At 39.3% G+C, this 27,558-nt stretch overlaps 2 protein-coding genes across 5 annotated transcripts; one reads left to right on the forward strand and one right to left on the reverse strand.

Moving 5' to 3' along the window:
• Window positions 1-347: 347 nt before the first annotated feature.
• On the reverse strand, window positions 348-25,663 carry LOC116315630 (CMP-N-acetylneuraminate-beta-galactosamide-alpha-2,3-sialyltransferase 1-like). Of its 4 annotated transcripts, XM_039618850.1 has the most exons (8): window positions 25,576-25,621; window positions 19,097-19,139; window positions 18,857-18,990; window positions 10,384-10,580; window positions 10,007-10,174; window positions 9,426-9,471; window positions 1,590-1,709; window positions 348-1,024 (listed from the first exon to the last, which is right to left on the reverse strand). In XM_039618850.1, exons 3-8 carry the CDS (start codon window positions 18,902-18,904, stop codon window positions 857-859), a joined length of 747 nt encoding a protein of 248 aa, XP_039474784.1. In that variant the 5' UTR covers window positions 18,905-18,990; window positions 19,097-19,139; window positions 25,576-25,621; the 3' UTR covers window positions 348-856. The 4 variants fall into 4 exon arrangements, with proteins under 4 accessions (XP_039474784.1, XP_039474783.1, XP_039474787.1 ...); XM_039618849.1 differs by having other exon boundaries at window positions 18,857-19,139; window positions 25,576-25,663; XM_039618853.1 differs by lacking the exons at window positions 348-1,024; window positions 1,590-1,709 and adding exons at window positions 1,717-3,777; window positions 4,636-4,696 and having other exon boundaries at window positions 18,857-19,139; window positions 25,576-25,663.
• LOC120442377 lies at window positions 6,282-7,772 on the forward strand. The gene is made up of 2 exons (XM_039618854.1): window positions 6,282-7,115; window positions 7,527-7,772. Exons 1-2 carry the CDS (start codon window positions 6,493-6,495, stop codon window positions 7,699-7,701), a joined length of 798 nt encoding a protein of 265 aa, XP_039474788.1. The 5' UTR covers window positions 6,282-6,492; the 3' UTR covers window positions 7,702-7,772.
• Window positions 25,664-27,558: the final 1,895 nt, after the last annotated feature.

The following is a 27,558-nucleotide window of genomic DNA, read 5'->3' on the forward strand; positions in this document are numbered from 1 at the left end:
CAACTCCACAGTTTGAAGTGGTTCTTCTTGGACCTGTAATAAAGACTAATATAATACCCATATATTTGAACATCTGAATGCATCTGAATGCAACATCACTCTCAATCATGAAATGGTAATGATGATTATAAAAATAGCAGCAAATAATAGCAGGAAAATATTTCTACTCCTCTCACTGACTTGGTGCTTTGAAACATGAATGAAGATAAACGAGAAGAAAATGTGACTGAAAATCCCACTGTGCACGGATATGTTCGAAACTTGTCAATCACATGCTAGCCCCACACATATATAATACATGCATCCTTTTGTAATTTGATTTTTAAACTAATGACTGAGACTTTAAATTCATTAGTAAATTTTTTATTGAATCTGTTAAAATTTTGACATTGAATTTGTCTGCTGGTGTGTGACTGTATTATACATAAACACACAAGTGTATCCTATCAAAAGTTAATAAGCAAAATAAGCAAAACTGGAACACCCAAAAAGAACACAGGTCAAAAGCACTGTTCTCAGGCACATCTGGTTATAGAAAGACTTCCAAACTTATCTTTGGAAAGGAAGCATGCAATCTGACTGAAGAATATATCCAATAACCCTTTAGCAACAAGCATCAATTCTTTGTTTCTTGGTCTAAGACTTCGTCACTGACAACCATAACCCTTGCTCTGAATACAAGCCCTAACCCTAGATTTTGGAGGCAAACAAAAAGTAGTTTGAGTTTGGAAAATATGTAAATAGTTGTTGATGCGGTCAGTTGAAATACCTGACTGCCATGACTTGGGAGAAAATAATACATTTTATATATTCTTATTTATTAATGATATAAAGAGAAATGCAAACAAAAAAACCATTACCATCCTTTAAAAAAATATATTTTCTTGCGTTTGTGCAGTTTATCAATCATTTTATATTCTTCTTGTCCAGGATGGCCTCCAGTTTTTATTTTTTTGTTTCGGAGGATTTCAAAGTAATGGCTCCAGTTTCCGTCACTGTCTGCTCCAAACCCAAAGACGTTGACCTGTGGAAACAAAATTTTTCATATCAAAGCCTTTAATGTTAAAGTAATGTCCCACTAAATGCATTATTACAGTATTTTTTAAATAACTAAATTGGTTCTGTGTGTGATCATCACTCCTCTGTGGAGTTTCTGGGGTGGGTCATACACTCCATACCTGTTGGCAATTATTTCTTCTAGTAGACAAGTTAAACAAGGATAGGTGGTATCTCAGTTCTCTGCCAGACTGCCTCCTCCATCATCTTGACATTCAGCCCTTTTCTGTCTGTCCTTCGCTTACTTGCCTTTTCTTTTCCTCTCGCAGTTGTCTATCTAGAAGCCTTGTTATGTTGGGAAATTACTTTTGAAGGTCTTGAGGATATCTCCAGTAAATCAGCTCAGCAAGCAGAGGTGTGCTATCAAAGATTCAAGTAATAACCATAGAGTCTGTCCTTGTGAGAGATTGTTTGAAGCTAGCTACTTAGATGTGGACATTTGTAACATCTCATTCTTAATTTTACTGTTTTGATGTTTCTTGGAGTCTGACCACAACCTCTGTCAGTCAGATGCATAATGTATAAATACATACCTCATCACACATTAGTAAGCTGAGAACGACCGTAAGAAAGCCAGTGGATGGATAAGCACCCTTCCTTCTCAGCCAAACTTCATGAACATATTTCATGAAAGCTGGATGAAGGATCATCATCTGTTTTGAATCAGACATAGCATTAAATCAAAGTTTTATTAATCATTGCTTTCTGCAATTAATGTGCAATAAAAAATATAGTACTCAAAAAGTAATGGAAGAATATGAAAACTCCAGTTTTAAGTCCACCCTCAAAACCCACCTGTTCAAGAAAGCCTGCTCCATATAACTTCCCAATGCTCTTAAACTTTATTTTATTATTGTGTTTATTTCCTGTTTTTATGCCTGTCTTATTTGCTCTGTACGGTGTCCTTGGGTTTTTTGAAAGGAGCTTTTAAATAAAATGTATTATTATTATTATTATTATTATTATTATTATTATTATTGTTATGCATATTAAGGCAAGTTGTGTAAAGTATTAAGTGCTCCAGTAGAGTAAAAAAGTGTGATATGTCCATTTACCAGTAATGACACTGACCCTACCTAAATACAAAAGTAGTGAAAAAACTCTCATGAAAGATAAGAAAGTAAATACAATGTAATCTACGTGTATAATCACTCCACTATTGGTGGTTGTCTCATTGTTACCAATTTAGTGCACCTGTTGTTAATTTCATTAATGGCCGAACATGATTAACATTTTCCCATGTGTAACTGACCAGATGCGTGTCTCAGACATTTAACTGACTTGCTACTATTATTTGAGAAGCCAGTATTTATTTTTGGTGTCATGGCTCTTTTCACAAATCTACATGGCCTTCCACACCCATAGTATGAGCAACCCAACTAAAAACAGAGCACGCAACAAATACTCCAACAAAGGAAAAGCTGAGAAAGAGGTGGTTTCCAAAATGTATTGCACATCTGTAGCAATGGTGGGTAGACTAAGCCAAATTAACCCTAAGATTGGCCATTTTTGACTATTTGTGATTTGATCTCTGTATTTCACCTTTAAAAACTGTTCATCTTGCCTTGTTAGGTATCATTATTTTCAGCACAACCTCGAATATCTGAATACCCTACTGCATTAACACAATCCATCTAAATTCAGAAAAAATCATAAAAGCTGCACTGTAAACCCGAACAAGTTGACTGAACTTAAATCTTTTGAGGTAATCAGTTTCCACAAAAGTTTTAAGTACACAAACTCATCTCTTCTAAGTATGGGGGTACTCAAAATTTGTATTTATTGTTAACCTAAAAATTTAAAATTATATTTTATATTTTATTAATTGAGCTTTACTCAAAGACTGTATTCTTTAATTTCAATATTTTTGTGTTTCTTGTAGTTTATTATTTTGATGCAACACAATGCAATTATATTACAACCTAAACTCAAATTATATGATTATTAATTAAAAGATATTTATGTTTCAATGTTTGAGTGTAGACTACTAAAAAAAGCACAGAAATTTTGTTACTTTACATTTTGTTTATTTAACATTTTTTCATGTAAATTTAAAAACATCACAAATGTTTTTATAAAACCACTAACATGGACATGGGCACCATAAAGTGAGCATTATAAATTCAGTGTAGAGCATTCATCTTTTTATAAAATCACAAAGGACGACATCAGTCCTAATTGTATCTTTCCCAAAATACACAAAAATGCAAAACAAAAAGTCAAATACTAATCACTTTTTTTTTTAAATAGAAATGAAAAACAATTTTTTTTAAAATGGGTACAAAGAAAGACGATCAGCTTCCAAATAACCAGAACAGGAAGTCAAGTATAGGAAAATTAGATAAACTGATGGAGTTAAATCCACCCAAAGCCTGTAGTAAACTTAAAGTGCTTTAAATAAAGTGCTTCAAACAAAGTGCTCAGTAACAGAGTGCATGTCCTAACAAACATTGCCTTATATTCCTTAAGAGCATGTAGGCAGGGGTTTCAGGGGTTTGCCGTCATCAAGCCAAACAATAAAGCAAATGCATCTGCAAATCTGGGAATATCACGCATCACCTAGTCGCCTTTCACTACAAGGCGACTAGGTGATGCCGTTTTACTTCCTCAGCCCATTTTACTGAGGAAGTAAAACAGGCTGGCCTGGGAAGCGCCGTCTTTAACCACTGTGAGAAGGGCAACTGGAGTGTCAATGAGGGTCGACTCATCCAATGCGTCCTCCTGGAATAGACACAGTATCAATGGTAAATGGCCTGTATTTGTATAGGGCTTTACACATTCAGTCATCCACCCATTCACACACACATTCATACACTGGTGATGGCAAGCTACATTGTAGCCACAGCCACCCTGGGGCGCACTGACAGAGGCAAGGCTGCCGGACACTGGCGCCACCGGGCCCTGTGACCACCACCAGTAGGCAACGGGTGAAGTGTCTTGCCCTAGGACACAACGACCGAGACTGTCCAAGCCGGGGCTCGAACCGGCAACCTTCCAGTTACAAGACAAACTGCCAACTCTGCCAATTAAATAAGTAAGGTTGGTTTGAAAGAATGTGACAAGCATGACCTGTAATCTAGCAAAACATTCAGCGGTGTAGTGGGTTACTTTGTAATGAGTTAGGGTACTCTACTTTATAATATATACTCTAATATATAATATACAACACCTTGCTATATTTCAATCTGGTTATTACTTTTAATTGTTTTAGACAGAAGTTGCCACTGCTAGCTAAGTCACTTTTGAACGATGCTAATGAGAAGAAAAAAAAATCTGCCGAACAATGAGGCTGCTGTTGTAAAAACGCGAAATTTCTTGCGTTGGGAAGGGGTCGTTAAAATATCACTAAGACCCTTTCTTTATGTGTGATTCTTATTAAAACTGTGTTTTAATTGGTTAAAACTGTAAAACTGACGACATAATCTATGTTTGAAAAATAGCGCGAACAACTATTCACCACCTGGGTCTGTGCTTTTTAACACAACAGCGCATTCGAAAAGAAGTTCTTGGCTGCAACATATTAATATACTTGCTTTTTTATGGAAAAAATAAACATAACAAAGGATCCGTTTTACTTACAAGTTTCTCCAAATGTGCTCTCCAGTCGCTCAAGAAGGGCAGCCATATTGAACAGAATTTTCTGTCAACGTCGTTCAGGTTAAAGAGAAAACATCATGACGTAGTTGATGTACACATGCGGAGCTCGGAAAAAAAACATTTACTCAAAAATCATAATTAAGAAAGCAATATTTACTCTTAACTTCTAAGCCATGTACAATTATAACTGTTTGAATCGTTAACAGAACAGAAAAGTTTTAAGTTGTTTCAACTTTGTGAGAAATTTTGATTGTTATGTCCACAAACTTTATAAGTCAGGTAGACTGTTGGGGTTTACAGTGTGAATAAAAAAAAAAGTTTTATATTTTTTTAAAAATTAAAAAAAAAACAAGTTTAGTTTATTTTAAGTTTTTTTCACAACTTTAAATGCAAAAAGAAATTATACATTTCTAAAAATTATTTTTGTAATTTGTTTTGCATACAACAAGGTGTTAAGGGATTTTATTAGGATTTTAGGATTTTAGGATTTTTATTATGTTATGCTTAAAAGTACATTTCATTATCTAGATGTGTTTGCTCTTTTAGTATTCAGCTTAAATAGAGAAGTTACGCTCTGTTCAATAGGAAGCCTGCACGCAGCACAGTTCTATTTTATCTCTTCCTGTATGTCTCTGAAAATGCTATAAATAAAGGCTGACAACTATTGCAGGGTGTAAGTCTCCGTTGAGTCTCACCCGTGTACACGTTAACCTGTCTGAGTGTCATTTATTCCGACCTGAGTTGCACTGCAGGAAAACTCCTGACACAAGGTTATATGGTACTATTTACCTAAAAATGCAGTCAAGGTCTCAAGTATTTTATATATAACCATTTAAAACTATTTATAGAACAATCAGCTGTTCTCCAAAAGTTGATTCTGTTCATCTGGACATAGTGTTTTGTGGGAGAAACGTTTCTGAGACTGAAGAAGTCACTTGGATGAGTGACGAAACGTTTCTCCCACAAAACACTATGTCCAGATGAACAGAATCAACTTTTGGAGATTTACTTTCCTGGATGATGAGAATGCATCAAGACAAATCAGCTGTTCTGTATCAAATAAGTAACTATAAGACAATGGAGAACACCACAGGCCTAAACCTTTGCAGGTCTGACAGCAGAAGGTGTATCACTCCTCCCATTTTCTTGCTGGAGTTAGGGTTTACATTGCAGTCTTTCTTTGGTGGCTTTTTGCACTAACTGTGACATTCAGCAGTATAACTGACACACAAAACAAATCAATGACTACACTAGACACTAACTATAGCCCCCAAACCCTCTAAACGTCACATCCCGAGGGAGTTTACAGTAGTTATTGTGATAGCTGTTTATATACCGCCGGATGCTAACGTTGGCATGGCTCTCAGCCTCTTACTCAACACCATAAACAAACAACAGCTTGCCCACCCCGATGGGGTTTTTATTGTCGCCAGCGACTTTAACAAAGTGTGCCTATAGACTGTGCTTCCTAAATTTGTCCAGTTTGTAGACTTTGCTACGAGAGGAGAACACACTTTAGACCATGTCTACTCAAACATCAGGCATGCTTTCAGAGCGACACCCCTCCCCCACCTGGCTGGATCTGACCACCTCTGCATGTCCCTCACCCCACCACACCCCCTGCTGAGAAAAACAAAGCCCCAGACAAAGACAATAAAAACCTGGCCTGAAGGAGCCCTCTCTCAACTGCAGGACTGCTTCTCAACTACTGTATGGGATTTATTCTCCAGCCACAACCTCCAGGAGTACACAGACACTGTACTCTCGTACATCAGGAACTGTGTTGATAATGTCACCGTCAACAAAAGGGTCAGGGTGTTTCCAAATCAAAAACCCTGGATGAATAGCGAAGTGCAATCCCTCCTAAAAAGCCGCAACACTGCCTTCAAGTCAGGGGACAGGGCTGCGTACAGGGCGGCCAGGGTAGACCTAAGTAGAGGCATCAGGAAAGCTAAGGCTGCCTATAGGAGAAAGATTGAAGATCACTTTGCTGACAACGACCCCAGAAAAATGTGGCAGGGGATCAATCACATTACCAACTACAGAAGCAATAACCAGGCGACATCTAGGATTGATGGCTCGCTGGCTGAGGATCTAAATCATTTCTTCGCCCGCTTTGAGACGACTAGGCCCTCAGCTGTCACACCACTTCCACCCGCCCCCAGCACCGGCACACTAACACTTAGGGAGCATCAAGTGAGGTGTGTTCTAAGGTCAGTGAATCCCAGGAAGGCGGCAGGTCCTGATGGAATACATGGAAAGGTTCTCAGAGCATGTGCTGACGAACTGACCGGAGTCTTCACTAAAATCTTCAACCTTTCCTTGTCATTAAACACCGTCCCGCCCTGCCTCAAAACCTCCACCATCATCCCCATCGCCAAGAAGACAGCTGTGGTCAGCCCAAATGATTACAGGCCTGTTGCACTTACGCCTGTAGTGATGAAGTGCTTTGAGAGACTGGTCTGTGTAATGGAATTTCTTTCACTTATGTATTAATCACGTTATTGTAATGCCTTGGTGATTTTAACATGTCTGACACTCATACTTAAGACAAATGGTAGGGGGTGTAGTAAGGATGTTGGGGAAACAGGAACCCAGAGGACCAGTCTTTTGTCTCTTCAAGGACTCTGGGAGGTAGCAAGGGAGTGTGAATCTTAAGGTGTGAAACAGCTGTGTACTGCCTTTTGTTCCTGGAGAAGGTATTTAACTGAGAGCCACACTAGGCTCAGTGAGACTCTGCTGACCCTGCCCCGTGGTCATGCAGGCTCTCCACCAAGCTTGGTTTTCTGTTCTGTGTGTTTTGATTAAAGAATGTTGGCTACCGCTCACCGCTCATCTGCAGGCTTTATTTAAGTGGAAAACTTCCACAACATCTGTCAGCACATCAGGGCCGGTCTGCCTCCCACTTTGGACCCCCACCAATTTGCCTACAGGACAAATCGATCCACCGAGGACGCTATCACCATAGCGCTCCACACTGCGCTGTCACCTGGAGCACCGAGGAAGCTATGTGAGAATGCTCTTCCTGGACTTCAGCTCAGCATTTAATCATATCATTCCAGAGATCCTGGTCCAGAAACTGTCTCACCTGGGACTCTCCACCCCCATCTGCCTCTGGATCAAGGACTTCCTGACAAATAGACCACAGTCTGTCAGACTCGGCCCCCACCTGTCCAGCACCATCACACTCAGCACCGGGTCTCCACAAGGATGTGTTCTGAGTCCCCTCCTGTTTACGCTCTACACATCCGACTGCTCCCCTACCCATCTCTCAAACACCATCATAAAGTTCGCGGATGACACCACAGTGGTTGGACTCATCTCAAGGGGGGATGAGTCGGACTACAGAGAGGAGGTCAACAGACTGACTGAGTGGTGTTCAGTTAATAACCTCCAACTGAACACCACGAAAACTAAAGAACTTATCTTGGACTTCAGGAAGAGCAGAGCAGACCCGGCCCCTCTTTACATTCACGGGAACTGTGTGGAGAGGGTACACTCCATGAGGTTTCTGGGCGTGCAGATCTCTGATGATCTCTCCTGGACTGCAAATACCACGGCGGTGGCAAAAAAGGCCCAGCAGCGTCTCCACTTTCTGAGAGTGCTCAGGAGGAACAACCTGGAGGAGAGGCTGCTGGTGACATTCTACAGAGCCACCATAGAGAGCATCCTAACGTATGGCATAACAACATGGTATGCAGGGTGCTCAGCTGCAGACAGGAAAGTACTGCAGAGGGTCATCAACACAGCCCAGAAGATCACTGGCTGCTCTCTGCCCAGCCTGGAGGTCATTGCAAACTCTCGGTACCTCAGCAGAGCTGGCAATATCATCAAGGACCATTCTCACCCCAGCAATCATCTGTTTGAACTATTACCGTCAGGCCGACGGTACAGGTCACATAAAACCAGGACAAACAGATTCAGGGATAGCTTCTTTCCCAGAGCTATCACCGTAGTAAATAAGCACAAAAACAATTGAACCTGCTTAGCTATATCGTACTGTCACTGTCATTATATTATGCTGCTATTCATACTGTCATTATATTAATGCTGCTATCCTGTATATATATCGTACTTACTATTGTTTGAGTACTTACGATTGTTTTATTGTACCTTTTATATTTTACATTTATATTTATTATTGTATTTTGCACCAAGGGAGTGGCACTCCAATTTCGTTGTACCCTGTACAATGACAATAAAGGCTATTCTATTCTATTCTAATCTGTCACATTTGAAAAGTCACTCTCTCTCTCTCTTTCTTTCGCTCGCTCGCTTTCCCTTGCCCTGTCACTCCTAAAACTTTTCCCTTTTCCTAAACAACCAAATGCCACATGTTGCAATATTACTCACAAGCTGAGAGGGTTTTTACCATTGATTCCCGCTGTAAATACTACTGTTTTATTCAGAAAAAAAACATTTAGTGTATTTTTGATTATAACTCCTGTTTCATGTGGCCTATCAATATGTTTTAAAAACTGGTATATAGCTTGAAGTCCAGGCGTTCGACATAAGATGAAACAGAGACTCTCGGTTGTTGCATCTTCTTGCTGTGCCATCTTAAATAGGTCATGTGATTTTGACATGTTGGCGTGTCCATTGACCCCAGAGGGTTAATAGTACAAGCTACTGTATATATGAGCTTAGCCAGTGTGGAAAAAGGCATTAGTTTATTTGTAGGCTGCCTGATCTAATGTTAGCTCAAATTTATTGCTGAACTGCTTACAATTCATTACAGCATAGTTTTATTTAGCTAAACTTAAAATACTCACCAAATCCTTGTTAGCTATCATCTTAGAGTTTCGGGTACCATTTTGTCTGTTGAAAAGAAAGTGTATAATTAAGTTTGAAAGAGAACTGATTATTTAGAAAATACATGCTAACAATTACCTAATAATTTTAAATTTAATATATCCAATTAACATTTCACTGTGATTGTTGTGGGTCAGTGCAAAAAATTTGAATTCAAAAGTTGAACTGAGTATTTAATAGCTTTTTGTGAAAAACTAACCCTAACCCTCTCAAACTCTTTTGGAAAAAGAATGACCTGAGACACAAACCTAACAACTCAAAATCAAATACTGAGGTGTCTCAAAAAATTTTTCAGTATTTCCTGTAATTTAAATTATACGATATACACACCATCTGGTATTGCGCTGAGCCCTTGAGCTTTTAACTAAAGTTTTGTTCGTTGTTTAGTTTGCTTGTTTAATCTGATACAACTAGACTGCACTCTTTCTTATAGTTCAGATTTTGAACTGATCCCCTGAATGGCCCACTGGATGACAAAAAGAAAGACACTAAAGTGATGGGGGTGCACACAACCGAAGGTTAGTGGTCATATTTGGCCTACCTGGGATTTGAGGCCTTGAGAAGCCACAAAAAGTCAGATGTTTTGAATGGAAAAAACAAAAGACTAGTGGTGTTTTCCAATCTAGTTGCACTTTCTGGATACATGACATGATAAGTTTTTTTGCTTCCAACATCTGTTTCATAGCCTTTGGTACGCCCACGATTGATTCTAAAAGGTACAGAGGGATACATAATTAGTATACACACTTAACATTTAAGAGATATAATAATTTAAATCGCATTAAACATTATTTACATTCCACTTGCCTGTGTAATGTTAATCTACATTTTTCTTTAGATTTTGTCATTGTGTCAATAACATTCTTAAAATTAGATTTTTTTTCTAAAGTGCTTATAATGCTTTTAAATAATGACTACCTTATTACGATATCATGGGCATCTATCATTGGCCCATAATGTGATCCTCTCAAATTTCCAGAATTTCCCACCACAGCACAACTCCTGCAGCGATCCGGGCGAGGTTCTTCAACATCTGCAATTGGTGTTATCTTCTGAAACACACTTTCTAGTGTTTTATTGTAGACAGTGAAGTTTTGTTTGTCCCGCTGCAAGAGCTGACAAAGAAGAAGAAAGTTCTAGAGGCTGACATGACATCTCCAGTTCAAGGCACATTTTAGTCCCCTTCTACTTCAAATTTATGGTGCATATATACGTATGTATATATTATACAGTATGCATATTTGTGTATGTGTGTAGTATTTTTCTTTCTTCTTTTTTGTAGAATTTTAGCAACTGTGGAACATCCATGCTCATTTAGGACTTGAACAAAATGAAAATAAAAAAAATAGTTGTTTTTTTTTTCAACGAAACCTTGGCGATTTAGCATAAATAGTAAAATGGCCTGTATTTGTATAGTGCTTTACTTAGTCCCTAAGGACCCCAAAGCGCTTTACATATTCAGTCATCCACCCATTCACACACACATTCACACACTGGTGATGGCAAGCTATATTGTAGCCATACCCGCTCCGGGACGCACTGACAGCATATCCCAGGGTATCCCACCAGTTTGCATGCCTGAAACACCTCACCTAGAAGGAGCCTATGAGGTGTAGTCATTCATGTTTCAGAGCTCATCACAGTAAAGAAACAGCTTTTAGTGAAGGTTACAAATGATCTTCTTATGGCCTCTGGCAATGGACTCATCTCTGTGCTTGTCCTACTGGACCTCAGTTCAGCGTTTGATATGGTAGATGTTGGGATTCAGAGATTCTTTTATTGTTACCGTATAACCTGCCTTATGATAAATGCATTAATAACATGTTTTACAGTATTATTTTATCAGTAATATTTCTTATAGGGTTCATATTGCATTGAATATGTTTGTTATCACATTGACCTTTCTATTCACAGGTTGAGTTCATTCTATACACAATGCATAACTGTGCTTGTTTAGAGTTGATGTTCCATCCAAGAGGGTTTTAAGCTTCACTGGTGAGAGTGTCCAGGTGATACATGTTGAGGGAAGATGAGAACATAGCAGGTTAATTGCATGCATGCTTACAATACACATATTAATTTAGTAGCAGGCCTGAGCAAAGGCCCAAGTGTCTTCTGCTTCTTTTTGAGACCTGCGCCAATTCAGTCTACTTAGTGATTGGTGACGAGGGTCAATTATTAGCTCTTAACGATCCCGAAGCTTGAAGTTTATTATCTTAGAAGGCAGGGGTTATAGAAAAGAGAAGTTATATGACTGTTTATAGTTATTAAGATGTACGAGATGTGCTCATGTCTGTAAACAATGTATTTTTGACTTGTATTGACGTGTATGTGGGGGCGTTAATTTTCTATGCTATAAAACCAGCATTTGATGTATTTTTGTCAGAGGAAGACATATGCTGATGTTTCCTCTCCTGTGTTAATAAACTCATCGTTTGATTGCATTTGTCTGGTGCCTCCGTCGTTTGTTGTCTGGTCTGCAGTTGATCGATCTCGCTTCATAGACCAGGGGTAGGCAACCTTTTTGATGGCGAGTGCCATTTAAAATTTCCTCAGAAGTCAGTGAGCCATATGATTGCATTAGCAATAAAATTAATAACGCTCTATATTAACAGTTACACATTATATAGAACCACTTTATAGAATTATATTTGTTTGCAAATGTTGGCAGCTATCAGCGAATAGTTATCAGCTATTTTGAAACAAAAAAAGACACTTTTTATTCATAACAAGAACTCCATAACAGCAAATGAACTGTACAACAGAAAATACAAATGCTATTTATGGTCTCCTCACAACAATGATAAGAAAAATAAACTGGGCCAATATGGTATGTTTGTTAATACAGAGACACACATGTTAATGTGATCTCTGGTCTCCCACTCAGAGACACAGGTCTCCGAGTGTCCAACATTCAGACAGCTACCTGAGGACACTCATGTGAGAGAAAATCTGCTCACACAGATATGTAGAGCCAAATACTGTCAATAAGGCCTCTGCAATGTTCTGAAGACAGTTCAACTTGTCAGGTAGTGATGTCCAGCAGGTGAAAATGCAAGCTCCATGAACACGCACAGCTGTAGATTCCAGCTGCTTCGATGTCGCATTAACTGGCATTAACTTGGCCAGTTAATGCGAGACAAATCTAGCTGCTCATTAAAGATTTCTGGTTTGATCAGAAAATAAAACATTGGTCCATACACCTGAAAGTCCCAAAAATGCATTGTGTCTCGAGTCTATGGATGCATTTTGACTAAAGACCGGCCCCCCAGATATTAAAGCCATAAAGCCTTTGAATGAAAACAAACGCTGTTGTGACAGTGATGTACACTGTCTTGTTGGTAAATGTATGATTTCTATTCATTTTACGTCAGATAAAAACTTTGGTTGTAAGCTTTAGATAATTATTTAATAACAGCCAGACATTTTAAATGAGAATAAGAAAGTATTTCTTTGCGCCCCCCTTTCCCTGTTAATGCCCTACCTGGCCCCCTGGCAACACTTTGCTAGACCCGCCCCTGCACAGTTACCAGCTGTCAGCTACGTAGAAAAGGATCCTGGTGTTATTTGTCTCTCAGAAACAGTTCATAACTTCCCTTCAACTCATTCATGTCACCTAAAAGGTAAACCTGTTTCTCCATCACCTGTTCAGCTCTGATGATTTAGTAAGGACATCTCCTGGTTTCATCTTCATGTTTCCTCTCACCAGATATACAAACCGATATCATGACCAGCAGTTTTACAGCTGTGGCTCCAGCAAACATCAGCTGATACTAGAAATTAATATTAAATACATTCTAACAACAGCTGACCAAGCTTAAATGTGCTGCTGTTGTTTAGTGCGACATCCGGCAGTTTCCTCTTTCTGGCGCAAAGTGAGCGATAAACAAACAAGAGAGAAAAGCTGATCAGCTGATCATTGATCAGTTTCACGATTGAAGTAGCAACAGGAGAAAGAGGGGAGAGAATGAGAGGAGAAGAAGATGCAGCTGTGCAGCAAAGACACAATAACTCCAGCTTTGTGTCTTTTTCCATCCTGGCTGAAGTACGGGACAAACTGTGTTCCTTCTCAGCTCAACACGAAACGCGTAATAATTTCTCTGAATGCGGGACGATTCCGTTTGTACGGGACGGTTGGCAACTCTACTAACTAACTTTATGAATAAAATAAAGTTCACTATCAATAAAATCATAGCACCCGCCCAGCAGTATATAAATTCCGTCATGCTAGCTAGTACGCAGTACGAGTTATTGTAACTGACTGTAAAAAGTCAGCACAACGAAAATAAACTCCACCTAAACTTGGTTTATATCTGACCCAGATAGACTGCAGGTCATTAACTTCTTACCTGAAGTTCAGTTCACCTGACGCTCCGACCGGCAGCTGCCTCGGGTCTCTCCTCCTCCTGCCTCCCCTTCCCTCATCCACCTGCTGGCCTCCACCACTTGTTAATTTTACTGAATCTGTGGAAGCTCCGCCATAGCCACCACCAAACAACTGAGTTATTTTTACACACCGACCAGCGTCTGGTCAGTCCACCACCAAAAAAAATAATAATAATAATAATCGGGCCACCGAGCAAATGCCCTTATGCCCGATGGCCAGTCCAGCTATGGTCGTGCGTGCCATCAGTTAAACCTTCGCGTGCCAACGGTGGCACGCGTGCCTAGGGTTGCCGACCCCTGTGGTAGACCATAATATGCCATTAGCGCGATTAGAGCATGCTATATGTATTACAGGTATTGCACTGCAGTGGTTTGTGTTATATCTAATAGACTCTAATTTGTTCATGTAAATGGAGGGTGCGCTTCACACACTAAGGTTAATTATGGATTCCCACAGGGTTCTGTGCTTTGACCACTTATGGTGTATAACTGGATAACATTTTCACTGCTATGCAGATGACACCCAACACTATCCATGAAGCCAGATAACAGACACCAATTAGTTAAACTGCAGAAATGTCCTAAAGACCGACCTGGATGGGCTCTAACTTTCTGCTTCTTAATTCAGATAAAACTGAGGTTATTATACTCTGAAAATCTTAGGAATATAAAATCTAACCAGATTCTTACTCTGGATGGCATTACCTTGGCCTCCAGTAACACTGTGAGGAACCCTGGAGACATTTTTGACCAAGACATGTCCTTCAATGCACATTTTAAAGGTAAATTTGTAGGACTGCTTCATCCCACTTGCGCAGTATCTCTAAACTCATAAATATCCTGTCTCAGAGGGACACTGCAAAACTAGTTAATGTATTTATTACTTCTAGACTGAACAAATGTAATTTATTATGATCAGGATGTCCTAAAAAAAAAAACCTGAAAAGCCTTGAGTTAATCCAAAGTGCACCAGCATTGGCTTCCCTTCATTGGCTTTCCTGTATAGAATTCAAAATCCTGCTCTTCACATTCAAGGTCTTAAATGTTCAGTCTACCATCTTATCTTAATGACGTTATAGTAACATATTAGAGCACTGCAGCCGCACTTGTTGTTCCTAGTGTTTTTAAAAGTAGAATGGGAGGGAGAGCCATCAGTTTTCAGGCCCATTCTTCAATGGAAACATCTTCCATTTTAGATTTGGGAGACAGGCACTATCACTAATTTTAAGATTAGCCTTAAAACTTTCCTTTTTGTAAAAGCATATAGTTAGGGCTGGACCTGTGACCCTGAATCCTCCCTTAGTTATGCTGCAATAGATGGAGGCTGCTGGGGGATTTCCATAATTACTTGAGTATTGCTTCTTCATTGAACTTTCTCACTCAGTATGGGTTAATAGACCCCTTGCATTGAATCATACTTGTTATTAATCTCTGTCTCTCTTCCACAGCATGTGTTTTATCCTGTCTTCCTTCTCTCACCATCACTAGTTGTGGCAGATGGCTGCCCCTCCCTGAGCCTGGTTCTGCTGGAGGTTTCATCCTGTTAAAAGGGAGTTTTTCCTTCTCACTGTCCCCAAAGTGCTTGTTCATATGAAGTCATATGATTGTTGTGTTTTATTCCTCTGTATGTATTGTGGTAGCGTGTACCTTACAACATAAAGTGCATTGAGGCGATTGTTGTTGTGATTTTACTGAATTGAATCGCCATCAAATACACAAACCACATAAACGGGTTCTTTTTGATCAGGAAGACTAGCAGCTCTGCTCTCAGTCCCTCCTAAAGGCGCATCTGTGTATCTGTGATGTCATTCATTCAGTTACTATCCAGAGCTTGTGAATATAGTTGGGGGCAGGGTCTTGCCGCTCCACTCTGCCCTTACTAGTGAACAAGACCGTGAGATGTTTGAACTCTTCCACTTGTGATTGCTACCTCAACTGGAGTTCCCAATCAGCAGTGCATGCCAGGTTTTTTTTTGCCAATGCCCTCAAATCTGGATGCGGTGATGTTCATCCCAGCAATTCCACATTCAACTCCAAAATGACCCAGTGTGAGGTGGCCCAATCCGGATATCCTGAGAGAACAAAACCTGACACCTTTCAACTCTTTGCTCCACCTAGAAACTAATTACCGAAAAATTACAAACAGAATAACTGACAATAAATGTAATCCTTGGAAAAGTCTAACATTCTCTAGGACTTGATGCGATTTGGTGTCAACAATGCAAACCAGGATCTCACAACTGTTGTAACTGTAGTAGTAACTCGTGTGTCTAATCAATCAGCCATCTGCGTTTTCCAGGTAAATTCCTGCTGCTGATCTTTAGCATCCTAGTCTCCCTTTTTGCCATTAGAATTTATGTTAAGATCGTTTTCTTTAATTTTTTTTTTAACCTCTTGAAAATTTCACACATTGACAGATGCAATTACTAAAATGTGCATGGATGTGTTACCTTTTACCTAAATTTAGACTGTAGCTTCTCAAGTTACAATGGCAACAATCAAAATACTGCCATGTTTGGAAAAGTCATGGAGGACTTTTACACTATTATGAACTAGGAATATGAATATGAATAAAAGTACTGTGTCTCATTTTATCAGTGTTACAGGGATGTTTGTTTTTTCCCTACCCTCTTGTATGAAGTCTTCTCTCTATGTTTGTTACGCTTTCTGTCATTGTTTCAAGTATGTGTTTCTGTTCTTATGTTCTGTTACTTCTCTTGTTATTTTGCCAGTCTCTTGTCTTGTGTGCTTTATCTTCACGCGCCTCTGTCAGTGCGCCCCAGGGTGGCAGTGGCTACAATATAGCTTGCCATCACTAGTGTGTGAATGTGTGTGTGAATGGGTGGATGACTGAACATGTAAGGCGCTTTGGGGTCCTTAGGGACTAAGTAAAGCACTATACAAATACAGGCCATTTACCATTTACCATTTATGCTTCCCTTTGTGTTGTTAGTTATATTCTGTTCACCTGTATCCTCTCTCCTGAACTAATTAATGTGCGTATTTAAGCCCTCGGTTTTCCCTGGTTCCTTGTCACATTCTTCCAATTGCTATGTGTTCCCCTGTTTTTGTGTTTTCCCTTTAATCTCCAAGTTTTGCATCTCTACCCCAGCTCAGTTTTGTTTTGTATTTTTCTATGAGCTCAAGCAATAACACTGTCTTTTAAGTTTACTTGTTGTCTCTGGAGTCCTGCATATTGTGACCTAAATCTCCTGGCTGCAGAGCATATTGTTACAAAACGTTGTGAAATAAACCATGATAAACTTAAGAATATATTGCAATATTTACAACACCTGATTGGGATTACAATTTTTCTGTTAAATTGAGTATTTATTAGTTTCTGTACTAAGAAAGACAATCTATTTGTAACACCATTATTTTCTTATCCCTCTCAGGCTCAAATTAAGTTTTAGTTGCTAATGCATAACCAAGTCCTGCAGTGGTACTTCTGAGTAAAAAAACTCATAAAATATGTATGTGGGGTAATCAGGTTGGTGGTTTTTAACTGTTGCAAATCGGCACTGCCTGCCTCGAGAGGGTTAAAAAAAAAATCACAGTAGACAATTAACCATGTTGCATTTAGGCCTTTAACTCAGCTATAATTTTATTAATTCTAATATAACTCAAGGTGTAGACCTGCTTTTGTGAGCTCATTATAATGTGTTTTGTTTTTTTCTTTTTTTTTCTGGAGATGCATGGTCCTCACATGAAAGCTTCAATAACGAGATTGTATAGATCATGATGATCTGGAGATTAAGTAGAAAATGAAATATTTCAGTCCAGGTTCAACCTTAAACATGCACCGCAGTCATACTGGTCAATATTACGTTGATGGGGAAACTGTTTTTTTGCAGAATAATTACTTTTGATACTTAACCCCCTAAGACCCAAACTCTACGATGGTATCCACTTTAAATTTCTCTTTGCTTTTTGGGCTGATTAGGACCTGATGATTGTGAAAACAAAGAATTACCTGATTCTTTTTGTTTGTTTTTTCAAAAAATATTAAAATCTAATAACGCTTGAGTCATAAAAAGAATTACCTGATTTTTTTTATACCAGTTTTTTGTTGGGTCTTTTTTGAGAAAAATGAGATCCATACATGAGGACATTCGTTACAAATTTCAATAGAACAGTGGCAGTATGATGTTCTTGTAAGTGGATATCAGGCCCTTGTAGAGCAAAATTTGTTGCTTTTTTTGGTCTAGACAACTGAAAATGTCTTGTCCACATATGTGGGAGCCAGGTCCAAGGAGGGTAAATATTTTAAAATTCACCAACATTAATCTCTGTCTCTCTCTTACACAGCATGTCTTTCATCCTGTCTTCCTTCTCTCATCCCAAGGTCGTAGCAGATGGCCCCTCCCCTCCCTGAGCCTGGTTCTGCTGGAGGTTTCTTCCTGTTAAAAGGGAGTTTTTCCTTCCCACTGTCGCCAAAGTGCTTTTTCTCTGTATCTATTATTATACGATCTACTGTACAATATAAAATGCCTTGAGGTGACTTTTGTTGTGATTTGGCGCTATATAAATAAAATTCAATTCAATTCAATAATGCAGTTTTACGTGTAGTTGGATTTTTTATTGTGTGATATTACTACTAAGAAACTGTTCTAAAATTTCATTCAGAACATGCCATTGTCAGTAAATGTTAAGTACATTGATGAAGTATAGAAATAATATTATTTTACAATTCTTCAGCCAGTAAGGAGTGAAAATCCAGTCACAACACAAGGTGCCTTAGGGTTGTACAGAATGTTTTGTTAAACAGTGAAGGAATATTTTGAATATTTTGGTTTTGGGGTGCGGCAAGGCCATATAACTTAATAGCAGTATTAAACTGTGTAATTATATGACAGACTGTATTGTACTGCTCCTCCTCTGCCAGTAATCAGACATGTCACAAAATTAATATTACAGCAATAAAGTAGTGCCTTTAATAACTTTAATATGGCCAAAGTAGCCCAAAAAGTTCATTATGACATGTAGTTTATTTTTCATTGCTTACCTTCCACCAGTTGAAATCTTCCTCTGAGGGTTTATGTTTCAGTGACATAAAGGGTTTAGGTGCTTCATTGATAAGGTAATTAAACCAAGGATCACTGTCTGTTAGACATTTGTGACAGGCACAAAGGCTTGGCTCTTGACGACAGAAGGAAAATCCAGATAAATTCCATAAAAGGATGAAGACCAAAGCAATTGCTGTTATACTCATTAGTTTTAAAAGTTGAAGCCTGCATTTTCTCACTCTGAAAACCATCTTGGCAGCTTTAATGAACAACTGATTCAACCTGTGGATACAATGAATAGTGGACCATTCAAATGAGCAATTACATAAATGTGGAAAATATGGTAAAACCTAAACCAAAAGAGTAACAGAAATGATCACTCCTCAATGAAATGATTTATAGTTTGCAGCATACTAAGAGCATTTTAATAGGGGACACAACAGTATAAATTAAAAGTACATGTATAGATACCATTTACCAGCAAGAAGCTGTTGCTACATTATTAGTTCATGTAAGTAACAATGCCAGTTGCCTCACAGCAAGAAGATGCTCAGTTTGACTCCATTACCAGGTGAGGGCCTTTCTGTATTGAGTTTGTTTTCCCCATGTTTGCGTGGGTTCTCTCCAGGTGCTACGGCTTACTCCCACAGTCCAAAGACATGCAGTTAGTAGGGTTCGCTTAACTGGTGCCTGTGGCTCAGGTGGTAGTGCAGCTCAGTTAGTGATTGGAAGGTTGGTGCTTTGATTCCTGGCTCCCCCAGTCTGCATGCCAAGTATCCTTGGGCAAGATACTAACCCCAAATTGCCCTCCTGTTTATCGGAGTGTGAATGTTTATTAGTTTGTACTTGTGTGAATGGGTGAATGAGGCATGTTGTATACAGCGCTTTGTATATTCCGGGAGAGTAGAAAAGCACTATATAAGAATCAGTCCGTAACTGATTAATCTAAATTGGTGTGAACGGTTGCCTAATTCAGATTTGCGATCTGTCCACAGTGTACCCCACCTTTCACCCTTATCAGCTTGATCCTGATAAGGATACACGGAAGAGATTTAATGTCATTAAAGTGTTGGTTAAGGTTAGGAATACGGTTATGGTTAGGGATAAGGTTAAGTTTAGGGCTGGAATACATGGCTGTAACATCTATTACAGCAGGAGGGTCATTCGACTGGATTTCATCCATAACCTGGCACGTACCATAAGAATGCGGAAGGTAGCCTTTCATGTTCCTCAGGAACGGCATGTGACGTGACAAAACTTTGGGATGTTATGCATCGGGAGTGAGAACGGTCTGGCTACACATCAGTAACGTGCTGTCTGAAGGATTTCTTTTGAAAATGAAGTTGGCCAGTTAGTTGTTATTTCTGTGTTGGATGTATTGAGCTCAAAGTCAGAGCTCTGCTGAGCCAACCATACCTTTAACGTTAACTAGTAATGACTTCATGAACTTCTACACAAATACAATTTTAATCATTAGAGAAAAAAATACCCATAATCATCTCACAGATGTAATATTATCTACAGCTACTTTTAGTACCATTGATATTCATTTAGACTCTTTTTCTCCAGTTGATCATTATTATATTATTATATTATATTATTTTAGAGTTAACTAAAATAATTACTTCCTTCAAACCATCAACGTGTCTTTTAGACCCCATTCCTACAAAACTGCTCAAATAAGTCCTGTCATTAATTAATTCTTCGATCTTAAATATTATCAACCTATCTCTAATAATCGGCTATGTACCACAGGCCTTCAAGCTAGCTGTAGTAAAACCTTTACTCAGAAAGCCATCTCTAGACCCAACTGTCTTAGCTAATTATAGGCCAATCTCCAACCTTCCTTTCATATCAAAAATCCTTGAAAGAGTAGTTGTCAAACAGATAACAGATCATCTGCAGAGGAATGGCTTATTTGAAGAGTTTCAGTCAGGTTTCAGAGCTCATCACAGCACAGAAACAGCTTTAGTGAAGGTTACAAATGATCTTCTTATGGCCTCTGACAGTGGACTCATCTCTGTGCTTGTCCTGCTAGACCTTAGTGCAGCATTCGATACTGTTGACAATAATATCCTATTAGAGCGATTAAAACATGCTGTAGGTATTACAGGTACTGCACTGCAGTGATTTCTGTCATATGAATCTAATAGACTCCAATTTGTACATGTAAATGGAGAGTCCTCTTCACCCACTAAGGTCAATTATGGTGTTCCACAAGGTTCGGTGCTAGGATCAATTCTGTTTACATTATATATGCTTCCCTTAGGCAGCATCATTAGAAGACATAGCATAAATTTTCACTGCTATGCTGATGACACGCAGCTCTATCTATCCATGAAACCAGGTAACACACACCAATTAGTTAAACTGCAGGAATGTCTTAAAGACATAAAGACCTGGATGGCCGCTAACTTTCTGCATCTTAATTCAGATAAAATTGAGGTTATTGTAGTCGGCCCTGAAAATCTCAGAAATATAGTATCTAAGCAGATTCTTACTCTGGATGGCATTACCTTGGCCTCCAGTAACGCTGTGAGGAACCTTGGAGTCATTTTTGACCAGGACATGTCCTTCAATGCGCATTTTAAACAAACATGTGAGACTGCTTTCTTCCATTTGCGCAACATCTCTAAAGTTAGAAATATCCTGTCTCTTAGTGACGCTGAAAAACTAATTCATGCATTTATTACTTCCAGGCTGGACTACTGTAAGTCATTATTATCAGGATGTCTTAAAAACTCGCTGAAAACCCTTCAGCTAATCCAAAATGCTGCAGCAAGAGTCCTGACAGGGACTAGAAAGAGAGAGCAGATTTCTCCTGTTTTGGCTTCCCTTCATTGGCTTCCTGTTAAATCCAGAATTGAATTCAAAATCCTGCTCCTCACATACAAGGTCTTAAATAATCAGGCCCCATCTTATCTTAAGCCTTTAAACCCAGTCAGAACAGGCACGCTCCGTTTTGCATAACTATTTTTAAATCCCTGTAGAACCGGAACCACGTAAGCTGGCACAATTTTTTTTTTTTTTTTTTTTTTTGCCTATGAAACCGGAGGAGTTGTACTTACATCTTATGCTATCAGCTTGTCCTAGGTCACGGTTTCCATCCACATATACAGTGGCTTGCAAAAGTATTCGGCCCCCTTGAACTTTTCCACATTTTGTCACATTACAGCCACAAACATGAATCAATTTTATTGGAATTCCACGTGAAAGACCAATACAAAGTGGTGTACACGTGAGAAGTGGAATGAAAATCATACATGATTCCAAACATTTTTTTACAAATAAATGACTGAAAAGTGGGGTGTGCGTAATTATTCAGCCCCGAGTCAATACTTTGTAGAACCACCTTTTGCTGCAATTACAGCTGCCAGTCTTTTAGGGTATGTCTCTACCAGCTTTGCACATCGAGAGATTGAAATCCTTGCCCATTCTTCTTTGCAAAACAGCTCCGGCTCAGTCAGATTAGATGGACAGCGTTTGTGAACAGCAGTTTTCAGATCTTGCCACAGATTCTCGATTGGATTTAGATCTGGACTTTGACTGGGCCATTCTAACACATGGATATGTTTTGTTTGAAGACATTCCTTTGTTGCCCTGGGTTTATGTTTAGGGTCGTTGTCCTGCTGGAAGGTGAACCTCGGCCCCAGTCTCAAGTCTTTTGCAGACTCCAAGAGGTTTTCTTCCTTGCCCTGTATTTGGATCCATCCATCTTCGCATCAACTCTGACCAGCTTCCCTGTCCCTGCTGAAGAGAAGCACCCCCAGAGCATGATGCTGCCACCACCATATTTGACAGTGGGGATGGTGTGTTCAGAGTGATGTGCAGTGTTAGTTTTCCGCCACACAGAGCGTTTTGCATTTTGGCCAAAAAGTTCCATTTTGGTCTCTTCTGACCAGAGCACCTTCTTCCACATGTTTGCTTTGTCCCCCACATGGCTTGTGGCAAACTGCAAACGGGACTTCTTATGGTTTTCTGTTAACAATGGATTTCTTCTTGCCACTCTTCCATAAAGGCCAACTTTGTGCAGTGCACGACTAATAGTTGTCCTATGGACAGATTCCCCCACCTGAGCTGTAGATCTCTGCAGCTCGTCCAGAGTCACCATGGGCCTCTTGGCTGCATTTCTGATCAGCGCTCTCCTTGTTCGGCCTGTGAGTTTAGGTGGACGGCCTTGTCTTGGTAGGTTTACAGTTGTGCCATACTCCTTCCATTTCTGAATGATCGCTTAAACAATGCTCCGTGGGATGTCCAAGGCTTGGGAAATCTTTTTGTAGCCTAAGCCTGCTTTAAATTTCTCAATAACTTTATCCCTGACCTGTCTGGTGTCTAAATCCAATCGAAAATCTGTGGCAAGATCTGAAAACTGCTGTTCACAAACGCTGTCCATCTAATCTGACTGAGCTGGAGCTGTTTTGCAAAGAAGAATGGGCAAGGATTTCAATCTCTCGATGTGCAAAGCTGGTAGAGACATACCCTAAAAGACTGGAAGCTGTAATTGCAGCAAAAGGTGGTTCTACAAAGTATTGACTCAGGGGGCTGAATAATTACTCACACCCCACTTTTCAGTTATTTATTTGTAAAAAATGTTTGGAATCATGTATGATTTTCGTTCCACTTCTCACGTGTACACCACTTTGTATTGATCTTTCATGTGGAATTCCAGTAACATTGATTCATGTTTGTGGCTGTAATGTGACAAAATGTGAAAAGTTCAAGGGGGCCGGATACTTTTGCAAGCCACTGTAGCTTTGCAAAAATTGCATAAAAGGCGCTTGCAGGAACAAAAACATAATATTCCAGAAACATGCTTTGCCGATCCGATCAGCTGTTCGTAACACTTCCCACATTGAAAAAGATGTCAGCGGAATGATCGCATGAACGCCATTACCTGCCCGAAACCGGAAGTGATGTCATTTTTGCAGAAATTGTAGTTTTTTACTTGTAGGCCTTAAAAGCCTATACTGGTGTTTTTATAAGTCATGTTTGACTTATAAAATGCTTTTCTGAATAGTTTCTGGGATGTTTAGAACTCGAATTGCACTGTGGAAATAGTTTATTGTGATGCACATGCTGTTTTCTTTGCAAATTTGCATCATAGGATTGTTTTTCGTTTTTCCTGCAGTATATAAAAATTGGTGTATCTCAAAAATAAAACTATGAAGACACTCAAAATAAATTTCCTGTTGTTGTAAACTACTTTTTTGCAATTTTTTTGTATTTAAAGTTTTGAGGGATAAACCTCTTAAATTTCTCCAAGTAGAATTATATGTAAAAAAAACAAAAAGGATTTTCAATTTTTTTGTAGTTTATTGCACTCTTTTGCAATTAATGTAGTTACTATGGACTTAATGCATACATATTATTAAAATATGGGCGATAACACTTGTATTGATTTATAGCAACTTGAAATGCTCCCAAAAATGGCACTACAGCATGTAAAAATATAAAGTAAGCTCTGGCGGACTTGGTTCTATGGTAGGCCTTAAAGGGTTAATTACCTTGTAGTACCATATCACCCTATTAGAGCACTTCGCTCTCGCACTGCAGGCCTACTTGTTGTTCCTGGTGTTTTTAAAAGTAGAATGGGAGGCAGAGCCTTCAGTTTTCAGGCCCCTCTTCTGTGGAACCAGCTTCCAGTTTGGATTCGGGAGACAGACACTATCTCTACTTTTAAGATTAGGCTTCAAACTTTCCTTTTTGCTAAAGCATATAGTTAGGGCTGGACCAGGTGACTCTGAATCCTCCCTTAGTTATGCTGCAATAGACGTAGGCTCCCGGGAGTTTTTCCTTTCCAGTCACCTTTCTCACTCACTATGTGTTAATAGACCTCTCTGCATTGAATCATATCTGTTATTAACCTCTGTTTTTCTTCCACAGAATTTCTTTCCTGTTTTTCTTCTCCCGCCCAACCGGTTGTAGCAGATGGCCGCCCCTCCCTGAGCCTGGTTCTGCCAGGGGTTTTTTCCTGTTAAAAGAGAGTTTTTTCTTCCCACTGTTGCCATAGTGCTTGCTCATAGGGGGTCATATGATTGTTGGGTTTTTCTCTGTACCTATGAAGCGCCTTGAGGCGACTTTTGTTGTGATTTGGTGCTATATAAATAAAATTGAATTGAATTGAATTGAATCAGTTAACCCAACCCCAATAACTGCATGTGTTTGGACTGTGGGAGGAATCGGGGTACCTGGAGAGATCCCACACAGTTACAGGGAAACTCCACACAGAAAAGCTCTTAGCCAAGTCATGGAGTGAAACTCAATAACTCATTTATGCTGTTAGGCAATAGTGCTAACCACTGCTCCACTGTGCTACCCTGGCAATAGAAATCAATAAACAAACACACATTAAGCCAGCTCCCCAAATCTTTTTTTTTCTTTGTACCTATAACAATGAACACATTGAATCATTAATGACACTCTATTTACATTATGCAGAATCATATGAGTGATCATTCAATCATATGAAAATTACATCAATCAATCTTCTCAAGGCCTTTCATAACATTTAGGATTGAAAAAGTGTGTCTTTATTATATTTACTTTATCTACACTTGAGACACAGTTAAAAAAAATAAAGAAATAATACTAATATTAATAATAATAATAATAATAATAATAATAACAAAAATAATAATAGATTTTCAACGTTACGATATTAGCACAAACACAGGTTTTATGTCTTTATAAATGTGTTGAGATCAGAAAACATACTAACCTGTTTCAAAGAAAGAAACTGGAGACAGTAGATGTGATCGGTTTGCAAGCTCTTTCTTGTCTGTCGAAACGGGAGAATTGCAGCAGCCTTCCTCACTCAGATTTACTTCCTCTTTGTGGAAAAGCCTGCAGCTATATGCAAATGCTGAACGTGCAGGAGATTGATTACAAAACGACTATCTTACTTTACCATAATGCATTCTGACCCTCTTGATTTATGCACAGCATATGAAGTACAACTAGTGAAATACAACAATAAAAAGTTTAGAATTGCACATACAGGAACAGATTTACTAACATGGAAGCCTAATACTGTTTGTTGACATTAGAAAGCTGCAGGACATAAATTTTATGACTGAAAAATGTCAATTGGATTTTTTAATTTTTTTCTTCACAGCTGTGAGCACAAAACTTTCAGTATGTCCGAAAAACTCTTCAGTCAATCCTCACACCCAGTGTTTAGAGCCAAGCCACACCTTTTTTTATGCTAAACACACACTGTGATACTGTTTACATGGGTCTTTACATGTTCAAAATCTTTCTGTCACATGCGCTGGCAAACAGTGGGGATGTGAGGAATGAGGACCCAGATGCAGGACTCTTATTGATGAGTGGTGCGTTTATTTACAGTGATGTAAACAGTTCACACAAAAACACTGTGCTCTCCCTTGACTCCCATGCCATGTCAGCACTCCCAGTGCTTGCTGCTCTCGGGCTTCCAACGCTTCTCCTATGGTTGTCCTACCGATTGTCCTTCTGGGGCTCTTGCGCTTTGGGTGCCTCTGGATTCTGGGGTCTGGATCTCCTCAATGCCTGCTTCATGCCCTGGAGAGCAGGGCTATGGCTCCCCACACCCTCTAGCAAATTGTTACATGGAAAAACCTTTTGAATACAAATGGGCTGATCCACACAGGTATGCACAATGGTGTACACACGGGTGTTCACTGTTCACAAACTACACCTTTCTTGGTTCCTATCTGAAAGCACATTGTGCACTGTCGTTCTTGTACAATAGCATGCAATATTTTGTATTTACTGTTACTTATACTTATATGGGTTATTGCTGTACTGTTGTGTTTATTGTGTTGCTCTCCTTTTTCTTGTTTTCTTTTTTTCCCAACAGGTGATCCAACTGATTTTTTCTAGTGTCTTCTTTCGCTGGCCATCTTTTCCTCATCCCTGTGTTTTTCTTTCCTTTCTTTCTTTCTTTCTTTCTGTATTGCATGCTGGTAGTTTGGTGGTGGAGCATGTTGTGAGTAGGATTGAGAGATTGACCCTCCCGTATGAGTAAAGGAGTTGTTCTTTTTGTTAAGCAACATGAGTTACTTTTTTCACTTATTGAAAGTGGGATTTCAATAAACGACAAGTTGCTTCAAGTTTTCCCCATGGTGGTACCATCCACACGGATTACACTGTCTCAAGTTTTGCCATGTATATCTAATGAAGCACTGGCACAGGAGCTTAAACGCTTCGGAAGAACAGCCAGTGGATTCAAGACTGTGAGTTTGGGGTGTAAGGACTCTAAACTTGCATAAGTTCAGTCTCTGCATCGACAGGAGTTTATGTACCTGGACTCGCCAAGTCAGTCATTAGATGTCTCTTTTTGTGTTAAACTTGAGGAGGGATATTATATGGTGTATGTAGGTATGAAATGCTTTGAGTGTAGAGATTTGGGGCAGAAAAAGATCGCTTGCCCCCACAGGCAGCAAGAGGTAGTGGCTGCTGCCATGGTGGTTGCTGGACGTGGAGGTGGAAACAGGCAGGTAATGCTTCCTGGAAACCGCAGAAATAGCAAGCTTCTGAGTTGGAGGCTTTGCCTCAGCCTAGTTGCAGTTCGGATGCAAAGGCCGGGCCAATTTCAGTGGCTATGATGGGGTCCCAAATAAGTCAGGAAAAGCTGAAGGGGTGGGACTGTGGAGAAAGGTAGAATCTACGACGCAGGCTGGTTGCCATGGTGACAGTGTGGCAAACATGGAGTGAGATT

The sequence above is a fragment of the Oreochromis aureus genome, linkage group 10 (assembly GCF_013358895.1).
Source record: "Oreochromis aureus strain Israel breed Guangdong linkage group 10, ZZ_aureus, whole genome shotgun sequence".
In the NCBI taxonomy this organism is placed as follows: domain Eukaryota; kingdom Metazoa; phylum Chordata; class Actinopteri; order Cichliformes; family Cichlidae; genus Oreochromis; species Oreochromis aureus.

What these genes read in the sequence shown, in the direction of transcription:
- LOC120442377 (XM_039618854.1), top strand. Translation starts at nt 6,493, where the DNA reads ATGAATAGCGAAGTGCAATCCCTCCTAAAAAGCCGCAACACTGCCTTC. An exon ending in AAGTGCTTTGAGAGACTGGT is followed by an intron (nt 7,116 to 7,526) that starts CTGTGTAATGGA and finishes CTTCCACAACAT; the next exon opens with CTGTCAGCACATCAGGGCCG.
- LOC116315630 (XM_039618849.1), bottom strand. Translation starts at nt 19,108, where the DNA reads ATGGTTTTCAGAGTGAGAAAATGCAGGCTTCAACTTTTAAAACTAATG. An exon ending in AAGATTTCAACTGGTGGAAG is followed by an intron (nt 10,581 to 18,856) that starts GTAAGCAATGAA and finishes CTTCTTTGTCAG; the next exon opens with CTCTTGCAGCGGGACAAACA. An exon ending in GCCCATGATATCGTAATAAG is followed by an intron (nt 10,175 to 10,383) that starts GTAGTCATTATT and finishes TGTACCTTTTAG; the next exon opens with AATCAATCGTGGGCGTACCA.